General features: G+C 45.8%; 2 protein-coding genes across 2 annotated transcripts; one reads left to right on the forward strand and one right to left on the reverse strand.

Annotated features, from left to right (window-relative positions):
* The first annotated feature begins 6,778 nt into the window (after positions 1 to 6,778).
* LOC119103617 (cuticle protein CP14.6) lies at positions 6,779 to 8,390 on the forward strand. The gene is made up of 2 exons (XM_037227213.1): positions 6,779 to 6,855; positions 7,715 to 8,390. The coding sequence occupies exons 1-2, from the start codon at positions 6,796 to 6,798 to the stop codon at positions 8,012 to 8,014; spliced, it is 360 nt and encodes a 119-aa protein (XP_037083108.1). The 5' UTR covers positions 6,779 to 6,795; the 3' UTR covers positions 8,015 to 8,390.
* Positions 8,391 to 12,295: 3,905 nt separating this feature from the next.
* On the reverse strand, positions 12,296 to 13,899 carry LOC119103747 (larval cuticle protein LCP-22-like). The gene is given in 3 exon segments (XM_037227383.1): positions 12,296 to 12,570; positions 12,572 to 12,811; positions 13,841 to 13,899. Coding segments are annotated over 3 exon segments (309 nt in total). The 5' UTR covers positions 13,850 to 13,899; the 3' UTR covers positions 12,296 to 12,510.
* Positions 13,900 to 17,844: the final 3,945 nt, after the last annotated feature.

Here is a 17,844-nt window from a genome sequence, read left to right on the forward strand (position 1 = left end):
TAAGTGCGGAAACTATGACAGCGCTGACTCACAAGCAATGCTTGCCTGCATACAAAATTGGATAAGATGGTATTATATGCAGTCATGAAAATACAGCACCATATTTTCATAATTATTACGTGAAAGACAATTTTGCAAAGATGTAACAGGCAAGCTTATGCCAAGCACGTGCATTAATGATCTGTGCTGACCTGTCCCTGCTACCTAAATGAACTGCTAATATAATGGCGGGCAATAGTTTAATTACATGCCGTAATACCTCAATAGGTTCGAAATGTTAGCAAAATCACAATGAAGTAGTAAAGTGCCTTTGAACGCCCCCGCAGCATGGGTGCCAGCGTTTCTTTCAGTTAGGCGGGGGGCTAGACCAGATTGAGATAGAAAACGACTAATTGTGCCAGGGTATAATTTATGGGGATTTAAGGGTGGAAAAGCAATGTGTGACTGCTATGAGTAAGGCATTTCGGAGCCTGAGACTTATTAACAGGAATGTCCATTATAAGAGTAGGAATGTTGTCAAAATGTTGTACTTAGTTTATATTATACCACACCTGGAGTATTGTGTACATGCTTGGTTCTCATGGTTTCAACAAACACAGACTGGAGACAGAACAACGAAAAGCAGCTAGGATGAATAGTGGGGTCGGCGACTTGATATCAACATCTTTAAATGTGAAACGTTCCCTTTTTGAAAGCGTCATAACAAAACGTGTGAATACAATTACTTCGTTTTTAAGCTGACGAACAAATATGCGATGACAACATGACAAATGACCGAAACACGAAGAAATGACACGATTCAGCTCAGCGAACATTTTCAGCACCATGCTGCCATCTTTCCGCGGGTTGATATACTTCAAATGAGTGCAAGGATGGCGAGACTGGCAGCATGACGTCATACAAACGTTCGATTGTGCGATCAAGCAATGACATATTTAGTGGTCTTATTTCATGTCCAACGATAGCTTCAACGTCATCAAATTTGGAACATGACCTTTGAGGTGTTCGATTACATGTCTATCTCCGTAGTAACTAGGAAAAAATACTTCCTATGATTTATAGCACAAAAGGCGAATCGTGATCGAAACTTGGACAGGTTCCTAGGCGTTGATGGAGAGCCAACTGGCATCGATAGCATTTCGAAATCGTGCTCACACACACAGAGTCTGAAAGGCTCGATAACATCATCTGTGACCTTGAACCCCGCATGGCGTACTGGGTGGCAGGATTCGTATGACGTTACTTTAGCGTTACGCACCCCTGAATGATCTTAAAATAGTCCGCACATGCTCGCGAGCATGTAGCTCAGAAACAAGAGGGTTATAGGGCTCAAAGGCATGGATGTGAGCTGCGCCGAATGATCTTCAAAATGGAAATTTCAACGCAAAACCTGATACAAGCGTAACACAGTAAGTTAAAATTGACGACAGCCCCAATAAAAATTCCAGTGACGTCATCCTAAAATAACAACTAACACCAGCTTAAATTCAACCCACCTGCATTGCAGTCGGCTGGCTCCGCGATTTTCTGCGAGCAGATAAGGAACCGAGCCATATAGATTGTAGGTGCCACGCGTGGCTTTGGTATTTTCTCGACCTCGTGTCACATTTGAATACAATATTAAAATCAATTAGTTGGAAACCAAGTTGCAAGAAGGAGGGTGAAGGCCCAAATTACGTCAACGCACACATTTCTTAGCCATAAGCTTACTTGATTCTTAAAAAAGCAAAATGTTCGAGAGGGCCCGAAGAGAGGCCGAAAAGTCTCTCGAGATCAATGATCAACGGCCCGATGGGATGGCTGAAGGATCTGAATGGTTGGCTGTGGGTCGCATTAGGGAACCCCGCCCATAAGCCCGTGATCCCAAATGTCAGTACGGTAACGTCTTGCTCCGATAGGGCCCCTTGAAACAGAGCGTTCCTCTATTTCGGCCAGAGATCACGAACAACAAACAGCCAGTTCGATGCTGGTCTAAACCTGGGGCCAATTTCCCAAGCAGGGACAAGGGCGGGCACGCGCTTTACCTTGGTCGGGCTCCTATGATGTTCAGCGGCCCACAGTGCCAAACAGAGCGCTTTGTATCAACAAGGGGTCTCGAATCAGTCAGAGGAAGATTTGCTCAGCAGGGACGAGGACCGGAGCCAGAATGGCAGGGGTCTCTTGCGTTGGTCGGGGTTCTCTGACAATTGAAGGAAGCAAAAGATCTTATGATGAGTGCTCACATTGGGGTAATAGAGGAGTCCTGGGTCAGTCAGGGCTAGAGTACCGAACGATGGGCCCTCCAGCTCTGTACCAGCATCGGCCCGTTAAGCCCATCTGGAGTCTATGTACCAATTATTTGACCATCCTCGGCGAGCAGGTTGTTGTTGCGTCAATGACGGTTCATGCGGCGGTCCGGCGTCAACTGCGCGGGTCAGACGGCCTTCCGCATCAGGGAGCGGACCAATGTGATATGACGCATCCCTCCAAGGGCTCCGGATCGGCCAGGGGATGCCGCACCGTGTCGCCAGACATGACCGCCGGAAATCCACACACCCACACCAACATCACACACCACACCCACACACCCACCCACCCACCCACCCACACCCACACCCATACTCATACCCACACCCACACCCACCTACACCCACACCCACACCCACACCCACGCACACGTACACGCACACACACACACACACACACACACACACACACACACACACGCACACACACACACACACGCACACACGCACACGCACACACACACACGCACACACACACACACGCACACACACACACACACAAACACACACACACACACACACACACACACACACACACACACCACACACACACACACACACACACACACACACACCTTTACTGGAAACAAGGGGACTCATTAGTGTTGAAGGACTGGGTCGAAATTAGTTCTAAACGCAAAAGGCCATCCCATGTTTGCCTGAGAGCGTTCATTATTTTGCAGAATCGACTAGTGAAACAAATGCCATCCAAAGGTTTGAGCATGCGACCCGAGTGCCGACAGTGTAGCGGTTAATGCGCCTACGTTTACCGCTGCGCATCTGGGAAACCACCGGTACCGGGTTCGATTCCGCGCGGTGCCCGCCCTTCGTGCAAGGCTGAGAGGCTGGCGGCGCCATATAATCCCAGCAGCTGAGTGCGTCATAAAGCCCCAATGGCACACCCGTAATTTCTGGGAAGAAAGGATAGCGATGGCTCGGGTAGCAGTTTTCGAAAGACCGAACGGCGTTGGCCACTGCAAGTAACGTCAGGGGACGGGCACCGAGCGCACAACAATGACTGTCATGAAATAGTGTTTCTGAAAGTCTTTCAAAATCAAGTTCTACAGCTCAAAGATTTTAGTGGGCGAATCTTCTTTTACAACTTTGAGGATGTCCTCTGGACAGATTAACAGTTACAGTAACACGACAAGTAGAGATTTTACCTTAACTCCTCCAACTTTACCACCAGATTCCAGCACAACTTTGCGGTGCTGTAAAGATCAATACGTTATTGTCAGCAATGTGAAAACCGCACGGGTAAAAAATAAGCCCGGAACATCTCTAAGTCTGCGATTTGGTGTCGCAAAGCATTCAAAGGTACTTCCCTAAGGTGCGTCACCATTCCCATCAACCTGTTGGCCACGGCCTTATGTCAGCCGCGGCGCCGTCACCACGCAGCCTTAGAAGACGGTAACGCCTGGCATCGATTTTTTTGTTATATAAAGGATCTGTGTACGCGCATGCATAAAACTATATTACATAATTTCTACCACGTATCATTCTGACTGAATGTCTAACATATCCAGAAAAGCAGAACTTGGCCATGTTAATTCAAATCCTTGACCCATTTTGATCTTTAACACGCGTCCGAGCGGCCAGTTGGATACTCCTCGTGCGGGTGGGAGTCAGTTTGACCCCCTGGGATTTCAGGAATTAGTAGAGCTAGAGACACCAAATTCACAGTGTATTGCCGGTACTGAACTCATATATCCAAAGTTAAGATTCCCTAGATCATGCCCTCAGGTCAAATGATGGTCAACAAGGTCATCTATGGGCCGGGTCCCAAAGTGCCCTGTGAACCTAGGATACCCTGTTTTTAGGCAAAAGGCCATGCTGCTCATTTCAGGTCTGTGACCCTGTTTGACCTTTCGAAAGGTCTATGCCGATCAAAAATCATACAAGACTGCTTTGAGCATTGCAATTTGAATAAGCGGCAAAGATTACACTAAGCAGTATGTTTCAAAAATTGGCCTGGGTCATTTTAGGGTCAGTGGCTCCTAATCTAACCTTTGAAAAGCCCATGCAATATATATAATGCGGTTCCTGATATTGATGACTTTAAAATGAGCATCAGAAGTTATCCCATACAGACAGCCATACATACATACATGCGTATAGACATACAGACTGTTATAACGGCATAATAACGTCATTCAAATCTTGCCATTCCATAACTCATGCGGCAGTCAAGGCCAAGAAAAGCATAGTCGCCGAGGTGTTCATATCTGGCGTTCGTAAGCACGATTTCCAGATATAACGGCCGTCAGTTGGTCCTCAAACATTGTTGTGCAAGGTACGATGTCGTAATCAAACCATGGCGCATTGAGGAGCATATTTACTCAAACAGAGAATTATGCTGTCCAGAACACTTTTTTATTTAAAAGGTGTCCTTATTTTATCAGGTATCTTAAAGGCTTATTAAAGGTAAAAAGTTCGGTATCTTCAAACGTCAAAACATTCCTTTAAGGCGCTTCGATTGCAACTGGTAATGGTACGTTTAGTCGAGGCACGTGTAGTGGCAAAAGCTTAGCACGGTGTTACGCGCTTATTTTTAACCACGGAGCGACGCTGTTACTCGGCGGCCCGATTGAAAACGGTTTTGTCAGCTTTTGCTTAGAACAAATATCTAGCTTTACGGCTGATGCATGCGAAGGCCCGGGGCATTTGACACATCATTCCAGGAGTTTCTACTTTGTTTGACTTTATTTGACCCAACTGTAATTATCCAAGTATCTCAGATTTTGACATAATTGAGCTCACGCACAGATTTAACCTACCCTGTGAACTTGGTGACTAGCTATCTTAGATTTTAAGATACGTGTGAGTGGCGGCAAATTGATACCGCCCCCACCCGAGCAGAGGGTATTTAACTGGTCACCCCCCAGCGTGTGTGTAAGAGAGGCGATGGAAAAAATAAGAAGTGGATGGGCCGGGAAGACAGATACAACCTGACCTCGCATGATTTCACAGCTAGCAATGCCTGAATAACTTCTGAGCCGTATGTATGCAGCTCAGAACTGAAACTTTCCAACAAATGTCACCGGTGCAAATGCCATTTTTTTACTGTTTCTTTCCCGTGCACCCGCATACCAAACCTTACTTTTTCGTTTGCAATCTTAGGCCGTTGCTGTCCCCCAAATGCATAGCATGGAAGAGAGTGCTCCACATTTATGTGGCGGTTTGAACTGAAATAGCCAATTTGAAGATTTTTTCGTGCAGCGCACAGCCTTGTCACTTTAAAGACCTAAGCTCTTCTTATTTCTGAGCTACACGGCCGCGAAGATGTGCAGGCTATTTTGAGGGAATCTTTCAGTCACCCAGTCATTTATGACGCCATAAAAACGACATTCATACCCGGTCAACTCATTGGCCACGCGGCCAAGATCAAGGTCAAGAGAAATATAACCGTCGGGTCGTTCACATGGCTTATGAATATATCATGCTTTCGTGAGCACGATTTCCACTTATAAGAACAGACAGTGGGCTCTAAATCAATGCTGTTCAAGTTGCGAAAAAGTAATCATACACCGGCGTATTGATAAGCGTATTTACCAAGCGGAGAAAATATGTTGTCTACAGCACCATTTTCCACTTAAAAGCATGTCATCAGTCATAAGCGAGCTAATTCCATCATAGCTCATGCTTTCTTCAACACCTTCACATGTGCAACGTTTGTGGATTACAGTCCTTCAGGCTCTCAAATGCAGATAAAAAACGACAGCGGAGTTCTGCAAGTCGTGCTGGAAAAGGCGCTGCAGTCTTATATAGATGGATTTTTAGCAGGGACCATGCAAATGCTCCTCGAAGTTTTTGGCGAGTTGTGCCCTGCTTATTCCCTTAGGAATAACGTAAGATTTTCAGAGTTTAACGATCAGCCTCAGCGGTAGTTTTCTCAACCAAGGATGTTGGGTGCACGTACGCAAATGTTCACCCGGAGTGATAAGCAGTCAACGGCGCAATATGCCCATGCTACCCTGCATGCGGCCAGCAGAGCCGGTGCAGTTTTGTTATGCTGCCGGAGCCGGAGCACCAGAATTGCAACATTGCTAGATTTAGTCACAGTTTCAGACAGTCAAGTTCCTAATCCACTAATTTCTTATTTCAGATCCCAATACTTACCCAGATGTGATGATGTGTCTACCAACAGCCATTGATATTGTATTACTGTCATAATCATTAAATGAAATTGGTATCTAGAATCGTTGTGCCGGCGGCGAATTCGAGATATCATACGATTTGGCATAATCCTGCCGCCCACCTGATGTCAAAGTGCCTTGACGCTGAGTGATACATTACTCCTGTCTCCTCACCTTGGCCCGCCGGGAGACGGATAGGGTGTCTAGCTGGGGCTCTCTGGCATGCAAATCAGTGGCCACGCGGCGGATAGTCACGTGACAAGTGCTGACCAATGCGGTGCCCTGTCCTCGCGGTGTCATTTGCATAACACGCCTTGTGTCAAGTGCGGGGTGAAGGTAGCCGGGGGCCAGGCCAGGCTCTCGTTGAGTATAAAATGTTGCGGGGCCCGTGGTTGAGCACCAGTCCGAACGGAACAACTCGCATCATGAAGCTGGTAAATCCACTTGCAATACGGTTTTGTATTTGACTTTGTGAATTGATCATTTGTTGTGTGACCAGGGCAGTGGCTGGTGCTATTCACGTGGAAGACTAACGATTGTTCGTGTGGTAACCAACCAGCCGTATGGCCAGCCTTGCCGTATGATCTCGGTTATTTGTTGTTAGATAATGCCATGAAACAGTTCACTCTCAATGAGCATTTCTCCAATACGGTTTCTCCTTTTGCCTGTCTGTCTAGAACCATCTTATTTCCTTGTGGTCATTGTTTATGGGACCAGCACCAATAGCTGCTTTTTGAAAACGGACGTTGGGCCCTACTAGCCGTTTCCTTCGATTGCCAGTGCCTATGTGCACTACAGCCGCCAAGTTTCGTTTTCTGTAAGTGGTATCTCCTAATATGTGAATTTTAAACTCGGACTGGGTTGTTAGACATAAAATGTCTTGTCCATGTGATGTTTTCTATTGGTCTCTTTTTAATCGAAGTGTAACACTACTTGACATTCGTCAAGAACGGATAACGATCTTTGGCAAATGCCCGTCCGATAACTCCGATTATCGTTATCACGACGCCAATGCCGACAAAAATATGCTGGAGTTAGCAGGTGACCCACTGCACGTGCCATCGCTCGCCGAGGACCATTTCAAGCTTTGCTGAATGAGTAACGCTACATTGCTGGAAAAGACGAAATGATGTGCGCCTCTGGTGATCCATCCTTCCGCAAATCAATTGCCTACCTCGTCATAGTAATCCGTGACCTGTAATACTTGTGAACACAGGTTCGCTGTCATCCGTCACTGCAATGTTGACCATTTCCAGCATTTTCGCACTTTCGTTGACCATGGCACATTTCCAGTTGCTGCTGTGCCTGTGTGTTGCGGTGGCCGTGGCGGCGCCCCAGAACACCGCCGAACTGCTGCGCATGGACAGCACGCAGAACGAGGACGGCTCATTCCAGTACGCCTTCGAAACCACCGACCCCATCTCCGTGGAGACCTCCGGAGCGCCCAAAAATATCGGCGAGGAGGTCGGCATCGCCATGCAGGGCAGCTACAGCTTTGAGACACCCGAAGGACAGACCATCACCATCAACTGGGTCGCCGATGAGAACGGTTTCCAGCCCTCTGGAGACGCTATTCCAGTGGCGCCCCAGTGATATGTGGGCTCACATCGCCCCTGACGCCATATGATCATTTGAAATCACCAACTTTAGCACGCTGAAAAGAGGGGCATGCTGTTTTCACGGTTGTAATATACGAAGCAGTGAAAAGTGTTCGTGATTACGTAGCACTCAGCATTGTTGGCTGCTCATCGGGGTTCCATGCGATCTGGTACTGACGATTGCTGGTATCAAATTCGTTCCTATCAATCTTCCATGAGCCAATTACCGCCTATTAGGTGCATCCACGCAAGAAGGCCACCCTGCAATTTGCACACCTAAACTAGCTCTAGGCAAGAGCGTTGGGCCACACCTTTGTGAAATTGCTAGCGAGCATGCGTGCATTACATGACATATATGACGAGCGCATTCATCAAGCCTCATGCTTCTTTCTGCGAGAGGATGCAGGCGTTGTTGCTGGTCACGATTGCCGAGACGGCAGTCAGTCTTATTGTGCTGAGAGGAATTTGTCCCACCTAGCTTTGCAACTCTGGTTGTTTCAAACTCAGGTGACAATTGCTCGTACACATGAAAAGCTTCGGTCTTAACTGATACATCACGGAAACATTGTAGCTTTTTGCTCTTCTCCTGAGTTTACAATGCTACAACACCACGGTCTAAAGTGCGTACTTTTGTGTCATATGAACTCCGCGTATTGGCCTGTTAGAACTCAGTTTTCTATGTTGACTATTTCCGTTTGCGATGGTCATAGGACCCAAAGACAGGTACATACCAGTTTTTGTGAACTTTATCCACTCTGTAACGAGTTATATGCATGGGTTACGAGCTGCCCAACCGGCATTGCCGAGGTCCAATTTCAAGACACGTGACGTCAAGAAAACAATAGTTGTTAAACTTAACACTGCGCTCAAGCATAAGCAGCAATTTGGAAATGCATACGAAATGAAGATTGACGGTGTAAGCCGCAGATGTCATTCTGTGGGAGGAAAGTGGGGGTCGGTGGACAGACACTGATGGAGAAACATCCTTATTTTAAGAAGCATTTGCGCACGTCGTGGCACACCCTTTTATTGAGCGCCAGCGATTGCAGAGACCATATTACCGCTCAGAGACCATGATGCAACCAGGTTTTTTTCCGCTCCCCCCCCCCCCCCCTCACCCACATTTCTTCCGGTCCGCGACTTTGGTGCTTTATATTATTGCATGATTATTACTCACCTCTGTTGTGCGACAGACAATTCCATTTCAAATGTAACTTCCAAATCCAATTTGCATTTTTAGATCAAATCCAGTGAAACTAGGTGTATTTGTTCTATCTTTTTCAACGTGTGTGCATACTATCGACTACAGCACGCACAGGTGTTGAAATAACAAGGCAACCAAACCAATTAACATGCATAAGACTTTGCTATCCAACATGTAAACCACATTCATGTTAACTGTAAAACTACACTGGTAAACAAAACCCAACAAGGTCACTATGAGGTCCATTCGAAACAATTTGTAAGCTAACGAGAGGGTGTAGCCTGCTGAAATTTGAGGGGCACAAAATGACCGTCCGGCAATAGTGCTCTCAGCGCTGTTACCCGGCAGTACAGCACAATAGTGCTCTTAGCTCACGGCACACACAGCACTCACTCAGTGCTGTGTGTTACAGAGGCTGTCCGATGACGCTAAACAGACCAATGGCTTTGATCAATTAGCTGAATGTATAAGCTGTTTTAGCATGCTTGTGTTAAAGGCAATCTAACATTTTAAGTTACATGCCAACCAGCTACAGGACGTAATAGACGAAGAGGTTGAGAACAAAGACGACGTCGATGTAACACAATTTCCACCTGCTGGAGATGCCGACGCATGTCCGAACACCGAGACGTAAAACAAAGAGTACTGCCAGTCTGCGTACCAGTTTGTTCGTCTCTTCTTGAATGATGAGTTCTTGAATCTGGTCATGTGCCAAACGAAGTTGCATGCCAAACAGCAGTCGGATATGTTGTTCTGCGACTGGTCAAGGCAGTGAGACACTGGGCACTCGAAGGTTTTTCCCAGTGCGTATCGAAGTATACACATATGCCAGAATTGGGATTAAGAGCAGATTTGGGTTATCGTACCAAAAGTTGTCAATGCGGCGCTAGCGGCATCTGTGGTGTGGTTGTGGCGACGAAGTGTGCGACTTAGTGAGAGCAAGTGCGTTCTTCACATGCACCTAGGTTTGCCTGATCAATTTTGTTCTCTGCGCACTCACAATGCGTCTTAGCTTACGTATTATGACTCATTTGAAATATTCTGCTTCATAACTGATCACGTAATGACTCAGTCACTGCGCAGCGAGTCACCCATGCACAGTTTGGGGTAGGATACCGGCTGCAGGGTGCTAGATGACAATTGGCTGGTCAAGGTGTTCTAAGGTGTGCTAAAGCTGGAGTATGGAGTCTTGCTGTTTTTAATAAATGAATTGTTGAAAAAGATGGAATTGTTGTCTGATTAGCATTTCAGCATTTGATACATACAAGCATAAGAGTGCACATCTATCTCCATATGTGTTACCCATTGCAAAGGGGGGCAAGCATCAATTATTTCAAATCTACACTGCTGCATGACCACAGCAGATCTTTTCCTTGAGAGATACATGACAATATAAGGCAATGAAGATGTCTTTGGTCATGGTTTGTTATTTACACCTCCGTTCTTATATTTGGTCAAATACAGTTATCAGCCTGCATTGATTAAAACAGGTGTATACCTAATATTTGAAAATTGGCTAAGCTCTCCGGCATAATTCGGCCTCTTTGATACTGTAAGTTCTTTGCTTTCCAGATCACGAGTATTAATTTCCGTTAACTACTGGTGGACTGCGCTGAGCGCTGGACATTTCAAAGTCGCCTTGGCATTCATGACGACATAATAACGTCATGCATATGTTAACGGTCAATGCCAATAAAAACATAGTTGCCAAGGCTTTCATACCTGGCGTTTGTGAGCGCAATTTCGAGATATATAGCCATCAATTGTCTCTCAATCAATGTTGTGCAAGGCACGATGACGTCATCAAGCCACGACGCATTGCAAAGCATGTTTACTAAACGGAGAATTCTGCTGTCAAGAGCAGTCTTTCCCACCTAAAAAGTATATCAGTTGTTTTAAGTAAGCTTGTTTCGTCACATATGATGGATCAATATCTTCAAATGTGAAACATTCCCTTTAACGTGCGGACGCCTCTAGCGTAGAAACCGTTTGGTTCTCGAGTCCGCTCTGTCCCATGATGTCTGAGGCAGCGCCGCTGGTGGGACAGCCGGAGGGGCAGTGGACGGCAGGCAGCAGCACCTTCATCGTGCCACCACTGCTGTGCTGGCCCTATGATGGCATTGCCGGTCCTCCGCCCCACAAGCCACCAACGATTTTTAAGTTTAAAAAGACTGCGCTAGACAGTGCAACTCTCTATTAAGTCGATTTGCTCCTCAATGTGTCATCGTTTCATTACGTCCTTGTAGCCAGCGCAACATTGATTGAGAGCCAATTGGCGGCCGTTATATCTGGATATTTTGCTGACGAACGGCAGATATGAACGCATCGACGATTATCATTTTATTGGTCTTGATCGTCCCATGACTTAAGGATTAGAAGGATTTTAGGCGCTATTACGACGTCATGAACGCCAAAGTGGCTTTGAAACACTGCCCCATTTTCGCGGGCTGGTAGCTCAGAAACTAGAGGCGCGTGGGCCTTAAGAAGGGTGGGATTGTCCACAGCACCGAGGGGCCTCCGAGATGGGTTTACAGTTCAAAACCCAATATAAATGTGGAATGCTCGCTTTTAAAGGAAATGCTCCACACTTGCATAAAGTGAAGCACTAAAACTGATGAAATGTGCTCACATATGACTGAGATCATTTTAAGTGCAAAATTGTTGAAGCTACAGCACGCGATGAACTATGTGTTTGTGAAATGGTATGTATTGTACAGCTGGAAAACATAATGCATGGTAGCTTCCCCACCTCGTCATTTCCGTGCGAACCAATAGCTTGCTTTCTATAGACATCACCAACAATTCCGGTTTATACATATATAAAAAATATGCGCTTTTATATTTAAGACAACTTTGTGGTAAACAGAACACAAGTGAGATGAATTTAGATGCAAATTATTCGCCAATACCCGCTAAGTATCGGCGGCAAAGCCGAAACCAGCCAAAAGCTATGCAAGCGCGCGGGATTTGCCGGCTCCCTGGTTTAAAACCGCCCACACTGGTAGGTATGTTGATTTCAGCGTAGCATTCTTGCCTGGACGCACCAATAGGCAGTAATTTTCTCATTGCAAGTTGTATTCGCACGAATTCAGTACCATCATTCGTCAAAACAAGCTTTTTTGCGACCGCGATGACCGACCAACAAAGCTGAACGCGATGTCAGCACGAGGGCTTTTCACTACTTCGCGTATTTCAACCGTGAAGATAGCATGCTCCTCTCTTCAGCGTGCTAAAGTTGGGGATTTCAAATGGTCATACAACGTTAGGGGACAATGTGAGCGGACGCATCACTGGGGCGCCACTGGAATAGCGTCTCCAGAGGGCTGGAAACCGTTCTCATCGGCGACCCCAGTTGATGGTGATGGTCTGTCCTTCGGGTGTCTCGAAGCTGTAGCTGCCCTGCATGGCGATGCCGACCTCCTCGCCGATATTTTTGGGCGCTCCGGAGGTCTCCACGGAGATGGGGTCGGTGGTTTCGAAGGCGTACTGGAATGAGCCGTCCTCGTTCTGCGTGCTGTCCATGCGCAGCAGTTCGGCGGTGTTCTGGGGCGCCGCCACGGCCACCGCCACACACAGGCACAGCAGCAACTGGAAATGTGCCATGGTCAACGAAAATGCGGAAATGCTGGTAATGGTGCACGCTGCAGTGACATATGAAAGTGAACCTGCGTTGGCAAGTATTGCAGGTCACATGTTACTAGGGCGATGAATGCTGTTGATCTGCAGAAGGATGGATCACGGGAGGCGCACATCATGCTGTCTTTTCCAGCAGAAATTTAACTGTACTCATTCAGCAAAGCTTAAGACGGTTCTCGGCAAGTGACAGCACGTATAGTGGGTCACCTGCTAACTCCAGTATATTTTTGTCGGCATGGGCGTCATGGTAACGATAATTGGGGTTATCGGGCGGGTAGGCGTCAAAGGTCGTTATTCCTCCATAACAAACGCTACCCATGGTTGCATTTCAACTAAAAAGAAGTCAATAGAAAACATCACTTTGACAAGACACAAAGCCATCTAACCTACGTTTAGAAATCACATTTTAAGAGACAACACTTAGAGAAAACAAAACATGGTAACTATAGTGCACACAAGCATTGGCAATCGAACGAAACAGCCAGCAAAATGTTCCACATAGGTTCAAAGGAAAACGTTTTAAAAAATCCGGGAGACATTAAGAAAACAGCAAACCGAACAGCAGGTACACAGGAGGTACGATAAGTAACCGCCACATGGAGATGCGGCGGGTAAGGGAGGCATCCGCATCGGTGTCAGTCATCAGTTCGTCACCTGAGACTCACGTAGACAGACAAGCAAAAGAAGAAACCGCACCAGCGAACCAATACTTATTTAAGAACAGCTGCTTTATGGCATTATCCAACAACTGATGACCCCTAGATCATACGGCACCTATGATTACTGTCATAAAATCTGAAGAGTCCTCGATAGTTGAGCAGGTTTGTAAGTCACAAAGCAGTTAAGTGTGCCGTATGTCATACTCAGAGGTGGGATAGGGTTTGGTCTTCGTTGCGAATAGCACCAATCACCGCCCTGGTCGCACCACAAATGTTGAGTTCACAAACACAATCGCACAAAACGTATTGCGGGAGGGTTTACCAGCTTCATGATAGGAGTTGTTCCGTTCGAACTGGTGCTCAACCACGGGCCCCGCGACATTTTATATCCTACGAGAGCCTGGCCTGGCCCCAGGCTACCTTCAACCCGCACTTGACACAAGGCGTGTTATGCAAATGACACTACAGGGACAGGGCACTGCATTGGTTGGCGCCCATCACGTGACTATCCGTTGCGCGGCCACTGATTTGCATGCCAGAGGGCCCCAGCTAGACACCCTATCCGTCTCCCGGCGGGCCAAGGTGAGACAAAAGGAGGAATGAGCTATTCGGCGTCGGCAGGTGGGTAGGCGGAGTTCCAAGCCAACTGACATGGACTATGACGATGTCATCGAGGGCAATTGCAATGGCTGCCGTTTTCCTACATGTACTTAAAACCCGTGGCCTCGTGGACAAAATCAGTGAACGTGCATATTTTTGTTGAAATAACACATGCGTCAAACCCATCAAATATAATAGCCACAAATATACAGCATAGCAGCAGACAACCACAGCTTGAGAGCTGTGGCGCCAGCGACTAGCACTGACTTATACATTTTGAGACGATGAAATCCCAAGAAAAGAGGACATTCCAGGCTGGAATAATCTCACAGGACTGCGGACGAAGTTGCATTGTAGTTATCAAATGCACTGCAGGTAATTTTAGTTGAACAGGTTATGCATTAAGGTTGCTATGCAAATGGCATATGGTGCAGAAATCCTGCATTATAAATGTTATGGAGCTGAGAAACTTTATCTCACTCTGGCGATCGACCCTGTATTGTATTTGTAAGGACAGGCCAGCAGAAGGTAGGCAGGTAACACGAGCATCAGTCAAGTTATCATGTTCTCCTGTAATAAGGGTATACTCTTTTGGGGGATATGGCTTTGAAATGATGAAGAGACATCAACGGCTTGCACATTATCTGAGACGTTTACACCTTGGAAGCCGTCGTTCGCAATGTTTGGAGCCCTTCCTTCGCAATGCCATGCTGTTCCGTGCCTGTCTACGTAGCTGGCGTGCGCAAGACATACCTATTATTCACATACCGCTGTGTTAGGCTCGCGCTTGTACGCAGAACTACCGTGCTCGGTCCGTGCCTAGCTGGTTACCATGAGTGCCAGGCCAAGGACGTTCATGTTTGAGATGCTTACGTGTGTTGCTATTCTTAAAGTGAGTTTTCCAATTCTGGAGCAAATTTTAAAAAAAACATACTCCAGTGAAACCTCAGGACTCGCTACGTCTGTTATCGACATTGAGCGATGTCACTGCATCGCCTTGAAGACATAATAAGGACATCACTTTTAATTATTTCTGAGTCCAAATTACCCGCCGTCATAACAACCACCGTTCGCACCTCTACTGGCGCGGATGAAAGAACGGTTGTGATAAACCCAGCGGGCAGGGGCCTGTTACCGAGAAGCACATTGCTTAAAGTTTGAACCAGTGTGTCATATGGAGCATGTGACAGTCCCATTCCTAACGCCGAAGTGCGCCTCTTAAAGAGCCATTGTGGTTAACGTCGTAGGGCGGAAAGCATAGCCATGGCGTAACGTTTCGTTGAATTCGCAAGAAAATAACTTTATGTTCGCACATATTTTTGACTTAACAGCGTGTTTTAAGCATCCGTAGCATGTACTCCACAAAAAGTTTGACACATTGGTGTATTCAAATCGGAGCAGTAGAATGCCGGGTACTCCAAAGTATTGACTAGTAGGTATCGACACATCCTACAAGCATACCAGATCGGGATAAAGATCAGACTTGAGATGTACCGAAAGTTGGCAGTGCTGTGCTAGCGGTATTTTGGATATGCTTTATGCTGCTGCTGTGCTGTGCTTTATTCTTGTTCCTTTTCAATGAAGGAATACTTGATTATTGTTGTCTCATTGACCGTTGAATATTCAAGATATGCAATGATAACCTAGCACCACTTTCTACAAACGTGCTACCGCCCACTTAATAGGCCAGGCAGCAATTATATTCAGCACTGTCGCCTGATCATGTAAGGTACATTCATTGACACATGAATGACACTGTAAGATAGGAGAAAGAGATACCTGTTGTAATGTTGTGCACACAAGTGATACGACATTTCATCAAAAGAAATACCAGCCTGCACTGTTAAGGGTTGAATACCCGATGTCAAACACTGGCGAGTTAAAAACGTCCGGCATAATTCAGTTCATTCGAAATTGCAAGGTTATGTCCTTTCAGATCAGACGCATTGATATGTGAAATTTATTGGCGGCCTGCGCTGTCAGCTTCCCCCGGCCACCCCCACCCAAGGTGTGTTTCTTACTGAGTCTGGAACAATTCGTTTTGACCAGAGCTATTTTTATCTTGCAGTTTTGTTTCATTCATTCAATAGTCCAGCCAATACCATCAGATGATTTTCAGGGTAGGTGATATCACCATGCGGCATGTACCTCCACCTTACTTTTTTGTAATTTGCTGGCAACAATAAGAGAAATTCAAACCAACAGTCACTGCGACATTTCAACAAGGCGGGGAGGGAGGCAGAACCCCATTACGAAATCCCAATGCAATTATCTGCAATACATACCTTCTATTAAACGGTAACCTGTGCTTGGTAAATATATCAAATGCAAGTAACAAATGTGGTAGATAATGGGTGCAGTGGTTTGGATTGTACCCGAAATTAATAGTTGTTCAGCCAGATAACGGATCTTTGTCATTTATGCTAAATATTATGCTGAAACGATGAGAGCTTTCAAAATACAGGGCTTACAATTTCATTATGATGTTTTAGAATGTTTGCTTATCCGAGGGAGGATTTCAGCATTACAACATTTGTAGAAGCTGAAGTTTGGGTCAAGTTTTGCAATATATTGAATATTCAGCTGCAACCAATTCCTCAGTATCACATCTATTATACATCTTGCATAATTCATAGCAACACGATTTTTTGTAACAATTGCAGCAAATGTTAAACTGCAGATGGTGGGACAGCAATGTTGTATCGATTACTCATGATGCATATATATATATATATATATATATATATATATATATATATATCGGCGATTTCTCAAAAACTCATTCTTACTCAACACTTTTAATCCGTCGGTGACCGTATTCATTCCGTTTTCGATCTCAACTGTGCTGAAAAGAGTCGGCGGCAGCGGCGACGGGATTCGACACCGCGCTTTGACGTCGCGGCGCGCAAATATGTCTACGCTTTGCTTGATAACTCAAAAACGAGTGTCACAGCGCACACTTTTGATCTCGAAAACTGAGAGAGACTTGCTAGCTCTGTATTTCCACGCACTTTTTACGCATGCATGTGTTCAATATTTAGCAAGCCGTGGGCTTGAAATATGGCATTTTAGCATAGGACTCTAAGGGCTAGTCGTGAAATATGTGCCGTTGCTGCCATGTTTTATACTAGACTTTGGACCCCCGTGTTCTAATCATTGCAAAACAGACATATTGAAAAAGCAAGGCAAATGAAATGCGTTGCTTTTATAGAGGTGAGCGAATAGTCAAATGAGATTTCCCCCTTTGAATTTGTGGCTGAAATGGCAGCCGTACAATTAGATGGTGACACATTCAGGCTAGCTCCTATGTAATTAGTTTATTTACCGACATTTTTATCCAACAGAGCCTCGACATATGTGTTAGAGCCTTGTTATCAACAGCTTCTGAGACAATAGGTTTACCCACCAAAAATTTCAGGCTGCCGTGAGCTTACTTGCGCTTACGGTGGTGGGCTTGTTTTCATCTTCACTCACAACTTTTGTGGACAGAAGGAGAGGTGGGTGTGGGTTTCCATTTGGGTCCAGTGTTCGCTAATATTCTTATTTGTGATTATGAAAATATCTGGCTTGGTTCCTGTCCGACCGAGTTATCTTTCTTCATCGTATGTATGTTTATAGTTTCTATCTCCTTTTTAAGGGTAGGTCACACTTAATTTTCTTCCTTTATTTCTTAACAGCACGCATTCCAACAGTACATTTGCTTCGGAAAAGGAGTTCAGAAGGCAC

This window comes from Pollicipes pollicipes, unplaced genomic scaffold, assembly GCF_011947565.3.
Source record: "Pollicipes pollicipes isolate AB1234 unplaced genomic scaffold, Ppol_2.1 Scaffold_5724;HRSCAF=6776_pilon_pilon_pilon, whole genome shotgun sequence".
NCBI classification, from domain to species: domain Eukaryota; kingdom Metazoa; phylum Arthropoda; class Thecostraca; order Pollicipedomorpha; family Pollicipedidae; genus Pollicipes; species Pollicipes pollicipes.

Coding starts and splice junctions, on each gene's coding strand:
- LOC119103617 (XM_037227213.1), top strand. CDS start 6,796: ATGTTGCGGGGCCCGTGGTTGAGCACCAGTCCGAACGGAACAACTCGC. Junction 6,856..7,714: donor CAACTCGCATCATGAAGCTG/GTAAATCCACTT, acceptor GCACATTTCCAG/TTGCTGCTGTGCCTGTGTGT.